At 36.0% G+C, this 22038-nt stretch overlaps 1 protein-coding gene across 1 annotated transcript; it reads right to left on the bottom strand.

Annotated features, from left to right (window-relative positions):
* Nucleotides 1–3181: 3181 nt before the first annotated feature.
* Nucleotides 3182–21118, bottom strand: LOC108904156 (putative U5 small nuclear ribonucleoprotein 200 kDa helicase). The gene is made up of 12 exons (XM_018706585.1): nt 21074–21118; nt 20741–20904; nt 20415–20689; nt 20115–20362; nt 19746–19992; nt 19356–19682; nt 12788–16287; nt 11197–11550; nt 10823–11135; nt 6843–7300; nt 3627–3869; nt 3182–3512 (listed from the first exon to the last, which is right to left on the bottom strand). The coding sequence occupies exons 1-12, from the start codon at nt 21116–21118 to the stop codon at nt 3273–3275; spliced, it is 6414 nt and encodes a 2137-aa protein (XP_018562101.1). The 3' UTR covers nt 3182–3272.
* Nucleotides 21119–22038: the final 920 nt, after the last annotated feature.

Below are 22038 nucleotides of genomic sequence, written 5' to 3'. Positions count from 1 at the left end.
TTGATATTTAAAGTATACCTATGATGATGATGGGTTTTTTGGAATATGCCGTGGCGTATACACCTGGTCATCGAAAGTTATAGCACTTCCTTCGCACTTGTTTGTAGAGAATCAAAGGAGTTTCAAATTTCTCCTTCTTTTTCCCTTTTTATTTAATTAAGATCAAGTGTTTTCTGTCATTATTTGAAAGCAAGTACTGTAGTACAAGATCTAGTTTTCGACCATTTGGTAGATTTTTTTTACCTTAAACCTTAACGATTTCATCAAAAGTTCATTACTTCTGATGAAATTGTTAAGATTTAGTAAGTAAAAAGAATCTACCAAGTAGTCAAAAACTAGTGCAGTGACCTAGTGACCCTATTTGTTTTTTGTTCCCTAACATTTTTTGTTCAAATATTTCAAATATCTTAAATTCAAAGTAAAAAAATACAAATTCTGAGCCGCTACCTTTTTTTTTGTTCCAATTTGTAAAAGTATCATTAGCATTATTGCTTTAGTAAATAAATATTTTGCTTCCATGAAAGAAACATTTTCTAAATCTAATAGCTTACACTACCCCATATTTTCTTACGAATGTTTAAAGAAATACGGGTCCTAAACCTGCTATAACTTTTTATTAAATTTTTAGAAAAATTGTATTACTCCCAAGCGCGGATCCAAAAATTTTTTTTTAGTACAAACAAAACAACGGAACTAATTATAAAAGGAAACCCCAAGAGCTCCATACCACACAATATTAAAAAACCGTCTAGAATTTGCTCTTTGAGGCGACATTTTCAAAAATCAAACAGAATAATTAATGATTAAAATTTTTCTGTTTTTTTTTTACGTTATAAACTTTCCCCCGCCTCCAAAGTCCATCTCTAGATCCGCCCCTGATTACTCCTCAAAATCCCCCAGTAACTATTACTGCAAAATCTTTAGTTTTTATCCGAAATATTAATTACAATTAGATTTCAAAAAAAATCAACAATACAATTTTTTTAATTGGCCTCTAAAAATTGTATGGGAGCAGAATTCACAATTTTAATAATAATAATATTTCTACACCTCATTCTATTCGCAAAGATAAGCCCAGAGCACGGGAGAAGGGGTAGCATATTATTACCCAGTATGTACACCCAGGAACGACTTAACATTGGTAAGCCCTAATCACTATTCAGTGCAGGAGTGAGGAAATCCTCGAAAACCTCGTTAATTAGGGGGGAGGTGAAATGCCAATACCTTAGTTATAAGTTCAAAATATTATGCCTTTCCGAAACTATTTTTTCTTTTTATTTTGAACAATTTACTTTTTACTTATACTCAGCAAAAAAATTAAAGGAGCAGAAATATTTCCGAAAATTTTTTTGCGATTTTTGAAAGGCTGTAACTTCGTGAATAATGGTCGTATCGAGAAAAAAAGGAAGCGTCTTAAAGCGTGAAGATTCTAGTTTTGAAATGTTGAAATGTAAAATTTTTTGAGCATCATCCTCGGCACAATCAAAAGAAGTAAGTAACGCAAGGCAAAAATTTTACATTTTCTTTTATTTTCAAAACTGCCCATGGGCTCAGTACTTTTTTTCTGGCTTAATCAATGCCAGGGTCATTTAGCTTGATTTATCAGCTTCTATTTGTTTTTTTTTATTTTTTGTACAAATATTTCTCATTGAAAAAATGGCAATTCAGTGAAGTCACCTTTTTTTTATCATCAATATCTCATAAATAAGGTTTCTGGTAGAGACTTCTCGAAGCGAGAATTCCCGGGAAATCTGGCCTTACTTGAGACGAGAAAAAAGTGTCGAGAAATCGAGAAATGCTGATTCTGAAAATATTTAGTTCCTGTTCCTTTAGTTGATTATTTCGCTTCTGTATCTTTAAATTAAAGCTTGTTTTTTTAAAGATTTCTTCGGTTAAATTAGTTATCTACTGTTTGTTTAATTAAAAGACTGCATGATTAATGATTGTTAATAATTATTAGAAGAAAGCTACGATTCAAAAACATTGAAATAAACAAAATTATATTGAAAGTGTTTAATAAAAAAACAAGTTAAAGGTTTTCAAGAAGATATTCAAAGTTTAATTTAGTTTTGTTAGTAGAAGTAGAAACATAAATAATTAATAAAAATATTGAATAAATAATAAATGTTAATGATGATTTTTAAGTATAATAGCATGTTTATATTTCGCATTGCAATACTACCAAAATTATGACTTTTTAAGTTTTAGAAATTTCTCGAGAATTCAAGAATTCCCGGGAATTTCTAGTCGTGAATTCTCGAGTCCCGAGAAAAAAAGTAAGCCGAGAAATCAGAAACCTTACACATGAACTAATGAACATAAAGTAAACAGAAGGTGGGTTTTGGAAACTTGAATCAATCTTCTTCAAGGGCAGGACATTTTAGTATGTTTGAAAAAAATTTTTTTTTACTCAGCGTTAATTAGAAAAGGTGTAAAAAAATTACTTTTTCTGCTGTTTTGGAAAATCTGACTACTTTTCAAATATTGCGAAAAGTTCCACTGTTTGTAGGTTTTTTTTAGCTCAATACACGCCCATATTTTATAAAAAATTAAAGGAGCAGGCTTATTGCTCCTTAACCATCAATTAATCAATAAAATGAAACAAATTTTTTTGTGACCGAAAAAATTTTTCTAGCATAAATTTGGAAAAATTGTTTTTTTTTAAATTTTTTTTTCGATATTTGACTAGTATTTTTTTTTTCTCAAACATAGCAAATGGCCCTTCCATTGATACAACCATTATTCACGTTACAGCCTTTCAAAGATCTCTAAAAAAATTTGGAAATTTTTCTGCTCCTTTAATTTTTTAACTGTTTATACAGGGTGTTCTCAAAACTGAGTTATTTAAAATTGTTGCCATTTGTTTACCATTCATGTTTTTACAACGCAGTGGTCGAAAATGGCAGTAAATCAGGTTTGTATTATAGCTTTTAATTTTTAATTTTTTTAAATAATTGTTAATTGATTTATTTGGAAACTTTTTTCCAGAGTCCTACCAGATGTTAAAATAAATTACTCAACTTTGAGAACACGCGATATAAATGTGCAAAAACTGAAACACCCTGTATATATTTCTTAAAACTTATGTAACCTTTTAAGTGACTTACCTTTTTCCTTAAGCTTGAACCACCAGACCAACGCTATATTTTTAATTTTTTTTCTTTTCATATAAAGACGAGAGTAATTTTAAAGGAATATTTATTATTACGAATAAACTAAACTTATGTACAAAATGCAACTCATACAAATCACCACGGTTTAAATTCAACGCCTTAGTCTGACTCGCTACCGCTAGACTCGAAATCGCCCACGTCGATGGAAAATTTATACTCTTGATCGCATCCCAAGTAAGCGTCGCTCATGAAGTACAAAGTGTAGTTGTGGTGGCCGGGACTGGGCGCCACGAAATCTAACTTGACCCGCGCCTTCTGCTGGAGGGTCAACCTCTTTATGGAGAGGAGAGAGTTGGATTTGGGATCGCCGATGACTACCCACCAGCCCTCCTCACGTTTCTGCGACAAGAAAAGTTATAATGTACAAAAATTCGGAAGCCAATATAAGAAGCGATGATTTAATTTTTTTTTTTTTGTAGAAAGATTTATATATTATTTGGCTCAAAAACTAACCTGGGGGAAGAACGGTGCGATAACCGGACCGCTAACTTCGTCCTCCCTTTCCAGCTGCACGGCAACATGGACGGAAGATCCGGAATGGATCTGATCCTTATCCAGGACCTCGTAGGTCAGTTCGATGTTGGGATATCTGTTACAAAACTTTGCCACGTCGGCCATTTGTGCATCGCTCAATTGTAGAAGTTTCGATCTGTCATCATCCTCTAATTCCATTATGTCGAATACAGTTTCCACACCCTAAGATAAGAAATTATACTACAGGATCGTTATTTGTTGGCAAAAGTGAAATTTATGTGGGTGTGATAAAGGGTTTGTTCATCGGTCAATTTTTACTGCAGTCGTGAACTTTTTACTTGATTTTTGTTCGTTATCAGAAAATGATGTGATCTACCGTGTGTCCCAACGCAAGATTTCAATTTCATGTCATTTGTGCGGCATAGTGTTATCAACGGAAAAAAGGCAGAAAATAGTGGACGTTATTAAAAATGGAGCACTACACAAAATAACAACAGGATTTCATTGTTGAGCGATATTTTAAAAATAAAATAATTAATAATAATTAAAAATAATAAGGTTTGGCAGCTACAGTTTGTAATTTTCACACAAAATATGGTCGGAATCAACTGTGAAGAGATTAATTGAAAAATTATGTTCAAATTTGATTTTTAGGATTACAGGCCAAACTCAATCTTTCGTATTGCAGACCAAGCACAATCTTTTGGATTTGGATTTGGATGAACTCATTCTTTTAAAATACAATTTGTGACATTCCAACATTTTATGGAAGATTATAGAGAATTTTCAATAAAATGGTTGAACGTTACAATTTAGATTACAGGAGCAACTCGGTCTTTTGGATTACAGGCTAAACTTGATCTTTTGGAGTACGACCGAACTCGATCTTTTGCATTACAGGCTAAACTCGACGTTTTCAAATGCAAGCTAATCACAAGCCTACTTGATTGTGTTGAACATAGAATTTTCCACACAATTTGAAAAACTCCATAACGTTTTTCGAAGATAACAGATAATTTAGATTACAGGAACAACTCAATCTTTTGGATTACAGGCTAAACTTGATCTTTTGGATTACAACCAAACTCAATTTTTTGCATTACAGGCTGAGCTCGATCTTTTGTAATACAGGCCAATCATAAGCCTACTTGATTGTGTTGAATATAGAGCTTTTGACACAATTTAAAACACTCCATAACGTTTTTCGAAGATAACAGAATTTTTTAATAAAATATCAATTTAGTCAATATCAAGTAAAAACATATGTGCAGTCACACCAAATATCTCACTATATTGACAAATTGTAAGCTGGAATTGTTTGTATGGAATTTTTCATTCAATTTAAACCTTAAATTCTAATAGGACCATATTTGTCGAGTTTATCATAAAAAATTTCTAGGAAATTCATTTTTTTTTTTTTGGAATACAGGCCTCATTGGAAACTTTGGATTATGGGTTGAACATTATAATTTAGATTACAGGAGCAACTCGATCATTTGGATTGCAGGCTAAACTTGATCTTTTGGATCACAACCAAACTCGATTTTTTGCATTACAGGCTGAACTCAATCTTTTGAAATACAGGCTAATCATAAGCCTACTCGATAGTGTCGAATATTGAATTTTTCACACAATTTGAAACACTCCATAGTGTTATTCTAAGATAACAGAGAATTTTTCAATAAAATGGCAATATCAAGTAAAACTTTTGTTGAGTCACACAAATATCTCACTCTGTTGACAAATTGTAAGCTGGAATTGTTTGTATGGAATTTTCCATACAATTTACACCCTAAATTCTAATAGGACCATATTTGCCAAGTTTATCATAAAAAATTTCTACACTCTTTTTTTTTGCAATACAGACCTCATCGGAAACTTTGGATTTTAGATTAAACTTTATAATTTAGATTACAGGAGCAACTCGATCATTTGGATTACAGGCTAATCTTGATCTTTTGGATTACAACCGAACTCGATTTTTTGCATTACAGGCTGAACTCGATCTTTTGAAATACAGGAAATATAACCTACTACTTGATTGTGTTGAATATAGAATTTTTCACATAATTTGAAACACGTCATAACGTTTTTTAAAGATAACAGATAATTTTTCAATAAAATGGCAAGTACTTAGTTAATATCCGTACTTGGTAATTTAGATGACAGGTCAAACTTGATCTGTGGGATTACAGGCCAAATTCGAACTTTTGAATTACAGACTAAACTTGATCTTGTGGATTACAACTGAACTTGATATTTTGCATTACAGGCCGAACTTGATCTTTTGGATTACAACCGAACTCGATCTTTTGCATTACAGGCTGAACTCGACCTTTTGAAATACAGGCTCATTCATAAGCCTACTTGATTGTGTTGAATATAGAATTTTTCACACAATTTGAAACACGCCATAACGTTTTTTAAAGATAACAGATAAAATGGCAATTATTTAGTCAATATCCGTACTTGGTATTTTAGATGACAGGTCAAACTTGATCTATGGGATTACAGGCCAAACTCGATCTATTGAATTACAGGCTAAACTTGATCTTTTGGATTACAACTGAACTCGATCTTTTGCATTACAGGCTGAACTCTACCTTTTGAAATACAGGCTCATAAGCCTACTTGATTGTGTTGAATATAGAATTTTTCACACGATTTGAAACACGCTATAACGTTTTTTGAAGATAACAAAGAATTTTTCAATGAAATGGCAATTATTTAGTCGATATCCGTACTTGGTATTTTAGATGACAGGTCAAACTTGATCTTTGGGATTACAGGCTAAACTCAATCTTTTGGATCACACAACGAACTCAATCTTTTGAAATACAATTCATACAATTTGAGACATCCATAATTTTATTGAAGATTATAGAGAATTTTCAATAAAATGGTAATATTTTGTCAGTATCAAGCTTCTATAGTCGCACACACACACACACACACACACACACACAAATCACTACTGCTGACAAATCACAAGCAAAAATTGTATTTTTCTATCGGAATCATACAATCAATAATGTATTTCTCTGTACAGCTGCTAGAAAAATAATTGTAGTGCTCCAATTCCGCAAACTATGTTGTCACATATTTTACACCTATTTTTTTTTTTGTATAGAACAATTGAAATTCAAAAAATAAGTCATCTTGAAAAAGATTATAAAAAAAATTCTAGTCACTCACCTTATCCGTGCACCTCTTGATAATGTCGTTATTGAAGTGCGGCAACTGCTTCAAATAAGAGTCCTTGCTCCACATGGCCTGCGTCACCATCTGGGCCAACTCCATGGCCGCCACGGCAGGGGACAACCACCCGTTGGAACTCAGCACGTCCACGCATGCCTGGATCAACCTGATGGCTTTGGCCAATACGGTTTCCGTATCGCCCTGCAACTCGGCGCCCAGCTGCAACCTGCAGAGGTGCGCCTGGAGCAGGAGGTTGGTCTTGACGTGGGGATCGTTGAATTTGGGTTGGCCTCCCGAGGGAGAGGTGAGTTTGTTCGGGAGTTTCTGTGACAGCTGTCTGAGGATGTTGTCCTCGCGGTGTCTTACTGGAATGTCTTCGTATTCGGCGGCCGATGAGATGATTTCCAGCAGACCACGGATTTTCGTCTTGCTGTTGAGGGACAAGCTGAATAATTCTGAAAGGATACAAGGAAGGTTCTGATAAAGTGATTAACTATTTGTTTTTTGCCAGCCTAGCACCATATTGTGACCTAAATTAGGTCAGTGTCAGAGATCATGGATATTGAGATTCACATACTAAACACAGTGCTTTAAAAAATATTTAAAAAAAAAACACTTATTAAAAGCTTGATATGATTTTATAAATATTCTGAATCTGCCAAATTCGTAAGTACTTTTAGTTATTTTTTATTATGCAGGGTAGTCCATTTCTGAAACTTCAGGGACCGATAGAGATTCAAAAAAATAATATGAGTTTGATATAAATAAAGTATATTCGAAAAATGCTTTATTAAGGAAATACAAGGTGTTAAAGAACGGTTTAAAAAAATTAAATTTATTAATTGTTGTCAAACAGCCAAAGATGTCTCAATGAAATTTTGTAGACGTTAACTACCATCGAGAGAGCACGTTTTGCAATGAAAAACATTATTTTTAGTTTTGCCAGTGGCTCCCGCACTAGCACATTCCTGGATATTTCTAAAGAAAAAATTGGTACGCCACTGCTTTTTCATAAAATAAAAATCAGTTTTAGATTCCTCACTCAATTTGGAAGAAAAAAAAGATCACTTTCGATTTTTCTATCCAATTCAGCTTTTTCAAAGTGATCTCTGAAAAACATTTAAGCAAGTACGACAAAATAACAAATTTATCTGTCAAATTAATTAGTAACTGTATCACATTTAGTTAGCTCTCTAGTAATTTGATTTGTAATTTTTGTTATTGTTATCGTTATTATTAATTATCCTGAAAAATGCTTTTTAGTAACGAAGAATACGCAGATATTCAGTTTTGTTACAGATTGTGTGATGGAAATGTGGAAGCGGCAGTTCGTGAATATCAATCCAAATAGAAGAATTCCAGATGCTCGTGTCTTCATTGGAACAGATCAAAAGTTTCGTAACTTTGGCCTGTGTGTTAATAATGAACATAACATAACAGAAACCGTCGCAATAATAAACTAACACACAAAATTATAGGGTCAAAAGAATTTCCGAAATTTTTCCATGATTTTTGACAGACTGTATTTAGGTGAAAAATGGTCGTATCAGAAATTAAAAAAAAGCATTTTGAAGCTCTAAGATTCTAGTTTTTAGATCTTTCGGTCGAAATTTTTTAGGAGCTACCATTGTCATGCAATTCTAAGAAATAGCGCCACAAAAAAATTTTGAAAAATTTTTTTATTTTACGAGTCCGCAGACTTGAAAAATTTTTTTTCAGCTAAGCCATTACATGGACCAGATAGCTTGTTTATTCAGCTTCAATTTCCTTTTTTTTTAATTTCAATATGACCACTTTTCATGGAAATATTGGACTTTTAATGGAAAAGTATCCTTTTGTCTTCAAACATCGATATCTCGGTGACAAATGGTCGTACAGAGAATTGAAGGGCAGTTTCGAAAACTGCTGCCACAACTTTTCAGAAAATTTTTTTTTCATTTTTTAGACGAATTTTAAAAACAGGAAAAAAAGGGTAATTTATGGTTTTTTAGAAAATTGACGGCTAAATTAGAAATATCCACGAAATGACTAATGTTAAGCATGACTTACAGTTTGATATACCCAGAAAAACCCTGTGAAGTTTTATCTCAATCTAGCGAACCGTTTCTTTGTTTCAAACAGTCAAGCGTTTGAAAAAAATTACACTTCATAATCATGACTAAAATGGAAAAAATAATTTTTCGAGCATTTCTCACATTTTTACCGCAAATAACGTTTAAATTGATGAAAAAAAAATCTGGAAAAAAATTTTTTTTGATTTATTTTTTTTAAAAAACTGTTTTTTAAGTGATTACATACTGCACAAAAATTAATTAGAAAATTGTCTCAAAAAACGGTATGAATCGGGATCGAAATCTGATTTGGGTTTGGGTCATCAACTTTAATTTTAATTTAATTAAAAGTTGATGAACAGAAGCATAGGAAAAGTCGAATTGTGCTGATTTTGTTTTCTTCAATGTCTGAAAGGTTTTCCAAAAAAACAAAAAAACTTCAGATTTCGAAAATGTTTTAGTTTTTTTTTTTTTTCATCAATTTAAACGTTATTTGCGGTAAAAATGTGAGAAAACCGCAATAAAATTCCAGTTTTCGAAACTGCCGTTCAATTCTCTGTACGACCATTTGTCACCGAGATATCGATGATTGAAAACAAAAGGATCCTTTTCCATTAAAAGTTCGATATTTCCATGGAAAATGGTCGTATCGAAATTTAAAAAAAAAGGAAATTGAAGCTGAATAAACAAGCTATCTGGTCCATGCAATGACTTAGCTGAAAAAAAAAAATTCCAAGTCCGTGGACTAGAAAAAAAAAGAAAATTTGCAAAAATTTTTTGCGCTATTTCACAAAATTGCATGATAACGGTAGCTCCTAAACAATTTCGACCAAAAAAATCTAAAAACTAGAATCTTAAAGCTTGAAAATGCTTTTTTTTTCATTCCCGATACGACCTAAATACAGTCTGTTAAAAATCACTTTTCACCCATTAATTTTTTGCATTAGTTTAGTTTTAATTTAAAACAATCTATTTTTATGAGATTGTTTTGCAGTGCAGTTTCACTCTCTGCCACTCTGTCATTTTCTTACAATTAGTTTAAAACTGATGAGCTTCCATACAACCCAGTTCTGGAACTGCCCAGTGACGACGTAGACAAGAGTTTAAGTGCAGTTTAAAAAATGAATTTTAACTTTATTTGGTTTAAAAAAATATATATTTCAAGTTAGCATTCTGAAGATCACATACTATTACTCCTAAAAAACTGATTCCCACTTAAAATTGCATTCTGTATAGGTGATTTTTGGTAAAATTACCAATTTTCGTGAAAATACCCAAAATTTTATTAAATATCAATGTTACGAATATTGTTAATGTTTGTATTTTACTTTTATTATATAAGTATAGTCTTTCCGATCTCAATTGAAGACCAAAGAGTTAGGCAGTATATATTAGGTTCAATCGCTACGCAGCAACTCGGCATTGAAAAATTTGAAAAACTGGTTCACATATTTATTTAGCCATACCCATATACAAGTCTGGTCGAACTAAACGTGGTGGTAGAAATGTATACAACTAGATGAAAAATGCGCGCGGGGAAACGGCGCACACACACAGCCGCACTGGGCGATGGGGCCATAAATTTCAGTTGTTGACAATGCAGTGCAGCAATACCAAGCAGTAATATTTTAATCAAAATGTAAATGTTTTTTGATATGTCAAACAAAATTTACCATCAATATAATAAAATTGTTTAAGGACATAATTAATTAAAATATGTTGTTGGCCAAATGAACATACAATAGAAATTTTTTCCACATTATATACAAATTATTATTTTTTACCTTTAGCAGAAAACTTTTTTAAGGACGCCTATGAAACTTATTAAATTTTATTGCTAGGTGTTTTTATACATGTTCAACTGACTAATGGAAACGGGGCTACCTGTAAAAGTGAATAAATAAATAAAAAAGTTGTTTAACTCACCGATTGTAGTGTAGTTGATGTAGTAGTAAGCGGCGATCATTCCCAGATTCAACGGCACGCAATCCATCTCGTCCTCCACACTTATACACTTCGACTGTTCCAAATCCGACAACGTGTTCTCGACGAGTTCCGAAAGATGATCGGATAAATGTCTGTGCGTTACCCCTTGCAGATTGTAGTAGTTCGGATTTTGCGTCAAACGTCTATACAGGAACGTCCACGTTAGGTAATCCACTGCATCCTGCTTGTTCTCAATAGTTTTCGTGACGATTTCCGCATTAAAGTGATCGTGCAGCCTGTGGTCCAAGTGACTCTGTAATTGAAATAAATTATTTTCCGTATACGTAACATTATTGCTATAAACACGTCCTCACCTCTACGGGCAATGGATCGCTCAAGAACTTCTTGAAGAAATCCTTCTTCGAACTCTGACACATCAAAACGCACTTGGAATCGTCGTCTTCCAGGGGCCTGTTAGCCCTTCCGACCATTTGCAGAACGTCTGTGACAGGATAGTCCTCGTAGGCGTGGACCTTTCCGTTGTAAAACTGTGTGTCCATAATGATGACCAGATGAGCGAATATGTTCACTGCCCAGCACAAGTCTCTGGTAACGACGGCTATCTGAACGGCCCCGGAATCGAAAAGTTGCTCTACCAGTCGCAAATCGCTGGCTGTGAGGCCCTCGTGCATGTAGGCAACACCTTGGGACAACGTCTCTTTCAATGTCTAAAAAGAGATAAAAATTTGTCAGTGCTCATTTCTTGTTTAATGCTACAGCCATTCGATAAATTACTGCAACGACTAAAGAGAACAGTTACAAAATAAATGAAAAAACATTTTAATTAATGATATTGTGGGAAACAATCACTCTACGCAACACCTACAGATTAGTAGATCATTTGTTGCAAAGTAGTGCTTTGTGGCTGTAGGGATTGAAAAGGAATGACATTTAAGATGACATATATTTTGTAGGTTATATCTCGCAGAGTGACCTATGCTAGTAGGTAAAAAGTAATGCTTAGTGTAAGTAGGCATGACATTTAAGATATGACATTTACTTTATAGGTTATCTTAACTCTCAAAAAAAAACAAAAAAATTACATAAGAACTTACAACAGTAGAAAAGGAAACTACACACAAATAATTGTAAAATTTGTTAAAAAAAAAAATTAAAATCACAGCCATTTTGGGGCAAACAAACGTTTAAAAATCGTAAAGAAGTTGTTGAGGTTATATTCGTGTTCCGCACTCATTTTATTTTAATAAGGTTAAGTACGTACCAGAGTAAACTGTAAATGATTGTTTTACTAATTAATTATGATCGTTTAACAAAAATTCTTAAGAAAAACTTCACATACACACCAGGTAAAAACAAAAACTTGCGTACTAATAAACGACCAATGTTTTTATTATGAAATGCAATATTGCAAGATTGCGACTGCCGAGGTGGTAGAGAAGAAGGGCTATATTGAAAGACTTGCCTGTTAAAAAGAGATGGAAGATGGCAACAAGCCTCCGTGCTCAACTGGTTAAGCTTGAATGTAGATATCGTGGTATCATTTCAAAATCACGCAACATATAGAATACTGGTAAAGGCTGGAGGCTTGAGAAAGTTAGCTACCGGCGACTATAACGCGAATTCGGAGGGCGCGAAAAATAGTGAACATTTAAAAATCATATATTTACGTACTCGAGATCTCCCTTAGTAGGTACATAATTAGTTGCATATGAAAATAGATTTGTAAGAAAATTTCTTAAATAACATTAATTATATCATGTAAAATAAAAAAACTAAAAGATAACTTTTACAATACTATCAAAAACTGCAGAGGAGCCGCCACTGCTATAAACTGACTACACATGAACCAATATTGTTTAACAAGAGAATTCGACAAGAAAGAAATTTATTACTGATTTCATTATAAAAGTCAACAAAAACACAATTTAACTGAAGCAGTCTCACCTTATCCGTCATGCGATCCAAAAACGGCTTGATATCCTCTTCCTCGGCATGGAAAAACTTGTTGGGCTGCCCCTCAGAAGCGGCGTACGTAAGCAGATCGATTGCCGTCAGCCTCGCTTGTTTCCTAGTGGGCACAAAGACGATGGCCGGCTTATGGGGGCTGTACCTCAAAATAGCGTTGTAGACTGGTTTGGCCATCGCGATCAATCTTGAAGCATTGTGAGTATTATTAATGCCTTGGACGTGCAACTCTAACGGAATCGGTCGAACGCTGGGATGAAAATTAAACGTCGCGTTAGCATTACAGCCCAACCACTGAGCGACGTCCTTGTAATCCGTCAACGAGGCACTCAAGGCTATTATCCTGATGGGTTTCTCGATTTGCGAGGAAATATATCTCATTCTTGAACAAACGACTTCTATTACGGGCCCGTCCTCGCCTCCGATCAGATGCAGCTCGTCCACGATAAATAAATTGACGTTTTGCACGTTCTTCCTCTGCTTCCACCTTCTGGATAGCACGTCCCATTTCTCAGCGGTCGTTATTATAACTTGACCTTTCGCTAGCAGTTTCAAGTCGGTTCCAGTTTCCCCGGTTAACAGCACTACTTTCCGGCCGAGGTTTTGCCCGAATTTGTTATGCCACTCGGCGAAAACAAGCTCAGCTAAAGCGTCTTTCGGGACCAAGTAAACACATCTGCCCTCGGGATTCCTCTCGAATAACCTCAGAATAGCAAATTCTGCTATGGTCGTCTTTCCGGAACCCGTCGGAGCTCCGATGAAAATGTTGTCGTCTCCGTTGTACACAGAATTGAACACCTGTGTTTGAATGGGGTTAAACTGCGGGAATTTGTCTGAGTACAAGCCCTCGTATTTCTCGTTCCGTAGCGCTGTTATGGGCAACGGTTGCAGGTCCAAGAGTTCCGTAGGCGGGAAATTCTTCTCGGGTAAGATTAAATGTCTGAAGGAAACGGGCAGCTGAGTTTCCGCTCCTATCCACCGGTCCGAGACGATCCGTAGGAAATACTGCGGTGGTAACGGTTCGAATATCGGTACGAAGAATTTAACCAGGTGCTCGTCTTGGCAGTATTTCGCTTTTAAAAGAAAATATTCGTGATGCAGAATGACCTCAGAGTCCACGTCTTCCACCAAGATCCAGAAAGCTTCCGACGCCCCGTGCAGTTTCTCGTCCCATTGAAAGTCTGGCGTTACGGTTAGCTCGACTTTAAGCATAGACCTGGTGATTGGTTGTATGTGGGTGGATAATTCCAATTTCGGGAATTGGTGGACGTATTTGTGTATGGTTTTTCCTAATTTGGGGACTCGGATTAGTTCCCCGATCTCGTTAGGACCCAGGTCGTATAATCGTTCCCAAGGGAAGTTCTTCTTCTCGATTTTCTTCACGATTTCCTCGGGCATCTTCCTAAACTGCCTCAACGGCGACATCGACTGCCACATTCGCTTGTCGATCATTTTACACAAAGCCAAAGATTTATCCGCTAGCTGCGCCCATCCCCTATGCAGAACGATCTCGAATATGGCTCTCATTAAACGGGACGCTGACTGGGTGACGTACACCATATCGGACATCAGAGCGAAACCTTCCAGTTTAAGTTGCGAGATGTAGGCCTGCAGGAGGACGTTCACTTTGGCGCTGGGCTCTTCTATGCTCTCTTTTATGGGAATCGGCACGCGTTCCATCAGTTTCTGCAACTCGAGCTTCTCTTCCTCGCGTACGGCGATATTTTTGAATTCGCCGGACAATGAAAACACTCTGAAGAGCTCGATTTCGCTCAACATGGGCTTGAGCAGTTGGTTGTAAGTCTGCATGGTCTCGTGGGTGCAGTAATAGTGGGAGGCTATCCTTCCGAGTTCGGTCACTTGGAACTGACCAGTTTTCCGGTCGTACTTAACCAAACCGCTCCTGTCCAAGTGCAACGCTGCCGTGTGGATCAGATCCGCCCTGTGCTGCTCCAACAGCTGGTCTTGCTTGACGTGGTCGTGGGCGATTCCGTAAAGCGTGGGCTGGCGCATCATTCGTATGTAAAGGTATGTGTAGCCGAGCCACGTTACTGCATCTCTCACGTTCTGTATCGTGCCGAGTACGATTTCAGCGTTCAGCATGTCGGCCAGCTTAGAAACCATCTGCGATTCGATGGGAAGTTGTTGATTTAATAACGACAAGTAGTACTGCAGCTCGCTGTGGTTCGTTATCAGTATTCCCTCGCCTTTGGTGTCATACTGGGGTCTTCCGGCACGACCCAACATCTGAAGCACGTCCAAGGCGCCCAGTTCCACCCATCTACCCTTTTCCGGGTTGTAAATCTGAGTGCCTTTAATTATTACGGTGTGCGCCGGTAAATTAACACCCCAAGCTAACGTAGCGGTGGACACAAGCACTTGAATGTGTCTGTCTGCGAATAGATCCTCCACCAAAGTCCTATCGACGCGGGTCATGCCGGCGTGGTGAATGGCGAAACCGTACGGAAGCAGATCCTTCAACTCGTGGTTTTTCACCTGCTCCGCCTCCGTGCGCAACACCTCCATAGAAGCCGATCCCTCTCGTAGAAATTGCCCCAGCGTATCCTTTTCCAAGCACATATCCCTGATCGCCCTCGCGGTCTTGCCGGTTTCCTTCCTGGAGTGTACGAAGATCAACACCTGGTTGCGACCGGCGTGTTCCATCGTTTTCTCGTACACGATCTCGTTCATCACTTGGTACCTCTTCAGGGCTTTCTTCTCGGTAACGCCGATGTACTGCTGCTCCAAGGCTACCGGCCTAAAGCTGTTATCGAAGTGGAACAGTCCGGAATCAGGTTTGACTCTAAGGAAGGCGGCTACGTCTTGATAGTTGGGTAAGGTGGCGGATAAACCGACCAAACGTACGTCCTCCTGGGTGGATTCTATCATCCTTATCGTCCTGGCCACCAAAGCCTCCAGAACCGGGCCCCGTTCGTCGTGAAGAAGATGAATTTCGTCTATGATAATCAACCTGACCAAGGAAGTAAACGTTTTCTCTCCTCCTTTCCTCGTAATGATATCCCACTTCTCGGGAGTGCAAACTATGATCTGAGTGGCTGCTATCTGCTCCCTGGTCAGCTGATGGTCGCCCGTTAACTCGGAAACGGTAATATTGTAACTCGCCAGTCGCTTACCGAAATTACCCACCATTTCCTGTACGAGGGATCTCATGGGAGCCACATAAATGATCTTGAAATCGTCCGCGTTTATGGTACCGTCCGGGTTTATATGCTTGCCGATCTCTCTCATCATACATAACAGCGCCACGTTGGTCTTACCGGCGCCCGTTGGGGCACAGAGAAGCAAATTCTCGTCAGATTCAAGGGCGGCCTTATATAGTCTACTTTGAATTCGGTTGAGAGTTTTAAAACCTTCAAAGACGGGTTGTACATATTTCGGCAGTTGATCGACGGGTTGCAGTTTCTCATTGTCCCCGAAAGGTTTGGGTTTTAGAGCGGGAACATGAACCTCTTCGTATCCTTAAAGAGAAATACAAAAGTCAAGTTATTTAAAATTTAATCAAAAATACAAATCGATTATTCGTGTACATAGGCCAGGCAAATAACATTTTTACTCGAAAAAATTCCTATCCGCATAATTATTGTAAAATTGTCTAAAGGAACATAATACAAGACATCTCTCGTGAGTCAAAAAATGTTTAATGGCTAACTTTTCTATTTAAACAAATAAGTGAGGAAAACGGTTTTTTCACTTTGCAGAGAAAACCATCAATTTTAGCGAAAAGTGACTCTGATACAGCTTGTAGGGAATAAAATTATCTACAAAGTGAGACTTGTTAAATTAAAATCGGTTAATAAACAAAAAAGTTATTGCAAAAAAACAAGAAAAGTGCCCATTTTTTAATTGGTTTATAACTATCGCGTTTATTGTTAAAATTTTATAAAACCTATGACAAATTGAGGGTTTTGTTATACTTCAAAAGTGTGCCAAAAGCGCTGTAGGTGCAATAGTTTTCGCACAATTCAATTTGTTTATAACGGAGGCTCTAAAAGTTATGAACTTTAAGCCTCTGTACAGGCGTTAATTTTCAACCAAACATGATTCTGAAAGCGTCATTGTAATCTTAAAGACGTAATTAAGCGACCTATTAAAAAATATCACCGTGTTTTTGACATTAACATTCTCAAATTGTGCATTAAAAACCGTGAGTTTTTTGCTTATAAACAATTTGAATAAAATTGTTATTTTTTTAAAAAAAAGGACCCTCTACGACCAACAGGAGCCAAGATAAGAATTTTTTTTTTTTAAATTGTGCAATTGTTTAGAAACATTATTACTTGAATTTTTCGCAAAATAACGTGTTCGACGTAAACTACGATTTCCCGTGAATTGCGTTGAACAATGTGGAAAATTAACGACTCATGAGCCCTTTAAAGAGAAAGTACTTGCTAATTAAAATGTCCGAAGTGGTGGTGGGGGAAGCTCGTCCAAGCGAGTCGGATGCATGAGAAAGGTGAAATCCAAAATTCAAATTGATGCGCGCTGTAAAATTTTGCAATATCTCGGCTTTTATTCATCGTAGAAACTTATTTTTTTTTTAAACTGGGGTAGCTCGACGAAAAAATAACAATGGGCATATTTACGAATTTGTAGAATAGCCCTGAACCCCAGAAAAAATAAAAATAAATGGAGCTATCGTTCATTTAAAAAATTATTTTTTTTTTATATATTAAGCCAACTTATTTTTTCAATATTTTGTTAGTTATTTTACACAAAAAAATTTTTGCATCAAAATTAATTCAAAAAATATTAATCACAACCATTTTCAATAATAGATATAATGCAATATAATACAATTTAAAATCTAAAATTTTTTCTATTTTTACTAAAAATAGCTTTTTAATTGAACGATAGCATTTATTTATTTAATAATAGTAAAATAATTCCGAAATTGAAATTTTAATTAATATTTCTTTTAACAATAATTTTTGTAATTTTTGTAAATTAAAAAAAATTCAGTATAAACGATGCATTTTTTCTGAGGTTCAGGGCTATTCTACGAATTCGTAAATATGCCCATTGTTATTTTTTCGTCGAGCTACCCCAGTTTAAAAAAAAAAGAAGTTTCTACGATGAATAGAAGCCGAGATATTGCAAAATTTTACAGCGCAGATCAATTTGAACTTTAGATGTCACTTTTCTCGCGCACGCGACTGTCTTGGACGAGCTTCTCCCACCACCATGACGGACAGTTTACTTAGCAACTCTTTAAAGGGCTCGTGAGTCGTTAATTTTCGACATTTGTCAATGCAATTCACAGGAAATCGTAGTTTACATAGTATTTTGCGAAAAAATGTTTGCCAGCTATCCATTGAATCTATTTTCGGTGAGGTACCATAAATAGCAACAATTTAATTCAAATTGTTTATAAACGAAAAACGCAGTTTTTTAATGCACAATTTGAGAATGTTTGTGTCAAAAAAACGGTGATATTTTTAATAGGTCGCTTAATTACGTCTTTAAGATTACAATGACACTTTCAGAATCATGTTTGGTTGAAAATTAACGCCTGTACAGAGGCTTAAAAGTTCATAACTTTTGGAGCCTCCGTTATAAACAAATAGAATTGTGCGAAAACTATTGCACCTACAGCGCCCACTTTTGGCATACTTTTGAAGTATGGCAAAACCCTCAACTTGCCATAAGTTTTATAAAATTTTAACAATAAATGCGATAGTTATAAACAAATTAAAAAATGGGCGCTTTTCTTGTTTTTTTGCAATAACTTTTTTGTTTATTAACCGATTTTAATTTAACAAGTCTCATTTTGTAGAGAATTTTACTCCCTACAAGCTTTCTGTGAGTCACTTTTAAATCAAATTTATGGTTATCCCTGCAAAGTGAAAAAACTGTTTTCCTCAGTTATTTCTTTAAATAGAAAAGTTAGCTAATAAAATTTTTTGACTCACAAGATGAGAGATGTGTTGTATCATTTTCCTTTGGACAATTTTACAATAATATCACGGATAGGAATTTTTTCAAGTTTCTATTTTTTTTCCGCTAATTTTCCTGGTGTAACAGTGAAATATATCTTAGACAACTGCCAATAGGACGACACATCCTATAAATAGACAGTTTTTCTTGGTTCTAGCAGTTTTCTACATAATTTCATTAAAATTAAAAATTAAGAAGACAATGACTATAATAAGAGGGCTCTATAGAAAATAGGCATCCGGCAATACATTTTTATAGATTTTATTAGTTTGTCTAAATATGAATCAATGCACAAATCTAACTCCATTCTAACGCAGATTTTCTATAAAATGGACTTGGTTTGAAACTCAAAATACTTTTTGTTGCAAAGAAATTTGTAATTTGCCACTTTTGAACTTTGTAAATTACTAATTTCTTTACACCAAAAAGTAATTTGAGTTTCAAACAAAGTCCATTTCATAGAAAATCTGGATTAAAATGGGGGAAAGTATTTTATCAGAGGACGCCGTTGCTTTGTTTCCAAGATAAAGAAATAATATTTTTTTAAGGCCGGACTACCATTTACATTAATTTTTTAGTTATTTATAATTACCTTTCCTCTGTTTCCTGAAAGACCCATCGGGCAGCTGGCACCTTTTGTTGGCCATGAAATGGGACCCCTGTTGGAACACCAGATCCTCGAAATCTATCAGGTGCCTTGAACCTGCCACTTGAGCACTTCCTGTGTCCATATCGTCTGAATCGTTCTTCCTCCTGTGGGACCTCGAGGCGGACTCGTCATCCTCGTCATCGTCGTCGCCTTTCCCCGTCTCCAAAAGCTTCAGGATACGATGCAATGAAGGATCGTCAGACATTTTGTCCTTTATCTTTTGGCGTTCCGAGTCACTCTGAGACTTGGCCAGTAGAGTACAGTACAAAACTAAAATTATAATAAAAAATTTGAATTTTTTACTGCTATACGTTCAGGAGAAATATTACTTACTCATCTGTCTGTGCTTTTTTAGCTGTTTTATGAAGTCGAAACAGTCGTAACCTAAAAGTAAAACCAACTGATTTTCACATTCGCGATCGTCGCCGGCGTCTCTAAGAACGTTCAGGACCTCCGTAGCTTTGGCTTGTGACACCATCGCATCGTCGTATATTTTGGACAACCGTCTTTGCAGCCAGTAAGCGTCTATGTCCAACGGATGAAGAGCTTTTTCCTTTTTCATCTCTTCCACTCCACCCAACTAAAACAAACATTTTATTGGTATTTATTTACTGTAACGTAAAATCCTAAAAAATTAAATTTTACCAGTTCTTATCCTTAATGAAACGAAAATATAAAAATGAAAACAAAACAAAAACTTACATTTTCTGCGTGAATAGCGCTGTCTTCTTTAGCTTCCTCGCCTTCCTCATCGTCCATTTCCTCCCTAACCTCTCCATACATGTCCTCATCGTCTTCCTCTTCAGACCCACCACCAAACTGAACGTTGATCCCATAAGTTTCGTCGATATTTTCTTCACCGGTGTTAGCTTTATTTTCTTCATTACCGAAATCTGTTATTTTCTTACCCAGGTTGACCAGCAGTGCAAACCTTTCCTCGGCAATTGGCCCTAAAATTATTTATTTGTTCTACAAACCCACGCATTATTTAAATATTCTTACCTAATAATGTTTCGGTCTCCTTCTTTTTCTCCCGTTCTTTTAATCTGTCGTTTTTCAGAACTTGCAATACTTCGTCGGCAGCTCCGCAAAGAATGTCTCTCGGTTGGTCACCTAAAGCTTCTTGTAGGAAACTCAATAAAACCTCGTATGTCTGCCGAGTTTCTTGTGTTTTAGGTCTATATATTATACCAACCATTTCATCTACTCCCTCCGACAATAAAGTTACTCCTTTCATCCTAGCGAAATCATACTGTGCTTCATCTCTCTTCTGTCGTCTAAAAAAATACAGTATTAAAAAGTGCTAAAACGAGACGGGTACAACTTACTTTGCTTTGCGCTCTTCTGCTTTGCCAGGGCGAGTTCTCTGAGCTCTGTCACCCATTTTTGTCCCCGTCAGCTTGCCCACAAGGGACATAACCTCTCCAGTTGCCTCATCTCGGCTTCTTCTTTCGATAAATCGAACATCTGCTTGCAACACAAGATTGGAATTCTGAAATATTCAACAAATTAATATAAATAATTGATATAAATAGCATACTGATATCAGTAAACACAAAATGTTTAGAAGCGTAACTTATACGTTGTATTACAATCAACAATAATTATTAATATGTAGTTTGAATATATAAGCAAAGAATTACTATTCATTAACAACTTACCGCTTTATATTCATACTGGAGCTGCCTTGCCGCAGCATCCGCCATATTTTGATTTTGATTTGATAATTATTTTATTTATTTTTCACTTTTCGCTAGGCTCTTCTGTAACGTCAGTATAGTTCAGTAATTTGTGACGGCAGTTATTTGATGTTTGTCACAGCGTTGCCACTCGTACCATAATAATTTAAATTAACCCTAAGAGGTAAAAAACCCTAGATTAGTGAAATTTTTGAGATTCAAATTTAGACCTTAGATTTTAAAATTTGAAATCTGAAAGTAGCACGGAACATGAAAAGTAAACAAACTATCAAATAAAAATTGTTTCATAATTTTTTTTATTAATAAAATTTACCTTTATAAACTACTTACAAATACAGATTACAATAAATTTTAAACACGATATCTTTTGAATTTGCCTGCGTTTCAGTCTTAAAGCCAACGCCGGATTAAGCCTCGGAGGGGCCTGCTGGGGCTTGAATGGAAGGGGCCCTCTTAAACTTCCTTTATGAGGAAGCATAAGTCCTTTTAAATTAATTAATTTATTTTCTTAATATTAAATTTTATATGTAATACAACATACATTTCCAATGAAAATGATTTGATCGGGTAAAATGGAGGCGGCAATCCTCTCCCTTGAGACTGACATTAAAAACGCCCTGACTCAGACTACGACGGAGACCATTGTCCCCCGACTGACAAACCCCCGGGGCACCCTCCCCGATGACATAAAAAACTTAATACGTGACAGACGACGTGCGAAACGGCTTGCCACCCGCACCCGCCTCCCCCGACACAGACATGACTTAAACGTACTTAACAGACGGGTGAAGGCGGCTCTGGATGAACTGGCCCAGGATAACTGGGCTAGGCACCTGGAGTCGCTGGATCCACAAGACAACAGCCTCTGGAAAACGCAGAGGGCCCTGCGACAGACCGCTCGCCGTAAAATTCCTCCAATCCACGGT

This window comes from Anoplophora glabripennis, unplaced genomic scaffold (genome assembly GCF_000390285.2).
Source record: "Anoplophora glabripennis isolate ALB-LARVAE unplaced genomic scaffold, Agla_2.0 scaffold151, whole genome shotgun sequence".
Taxonomy (NCBI): Eukaryota; Metazoa; Arthropoda; class Insecta; order Coleoptera; family Cerambycidae; genus Anoplophora; species Anoplophora glabripennis.
The sequence above is the reverse complement of the archived record's forward strand: the minus strand, read 5'-3'. Positions and strand labels throughout refer to the sequence as shown.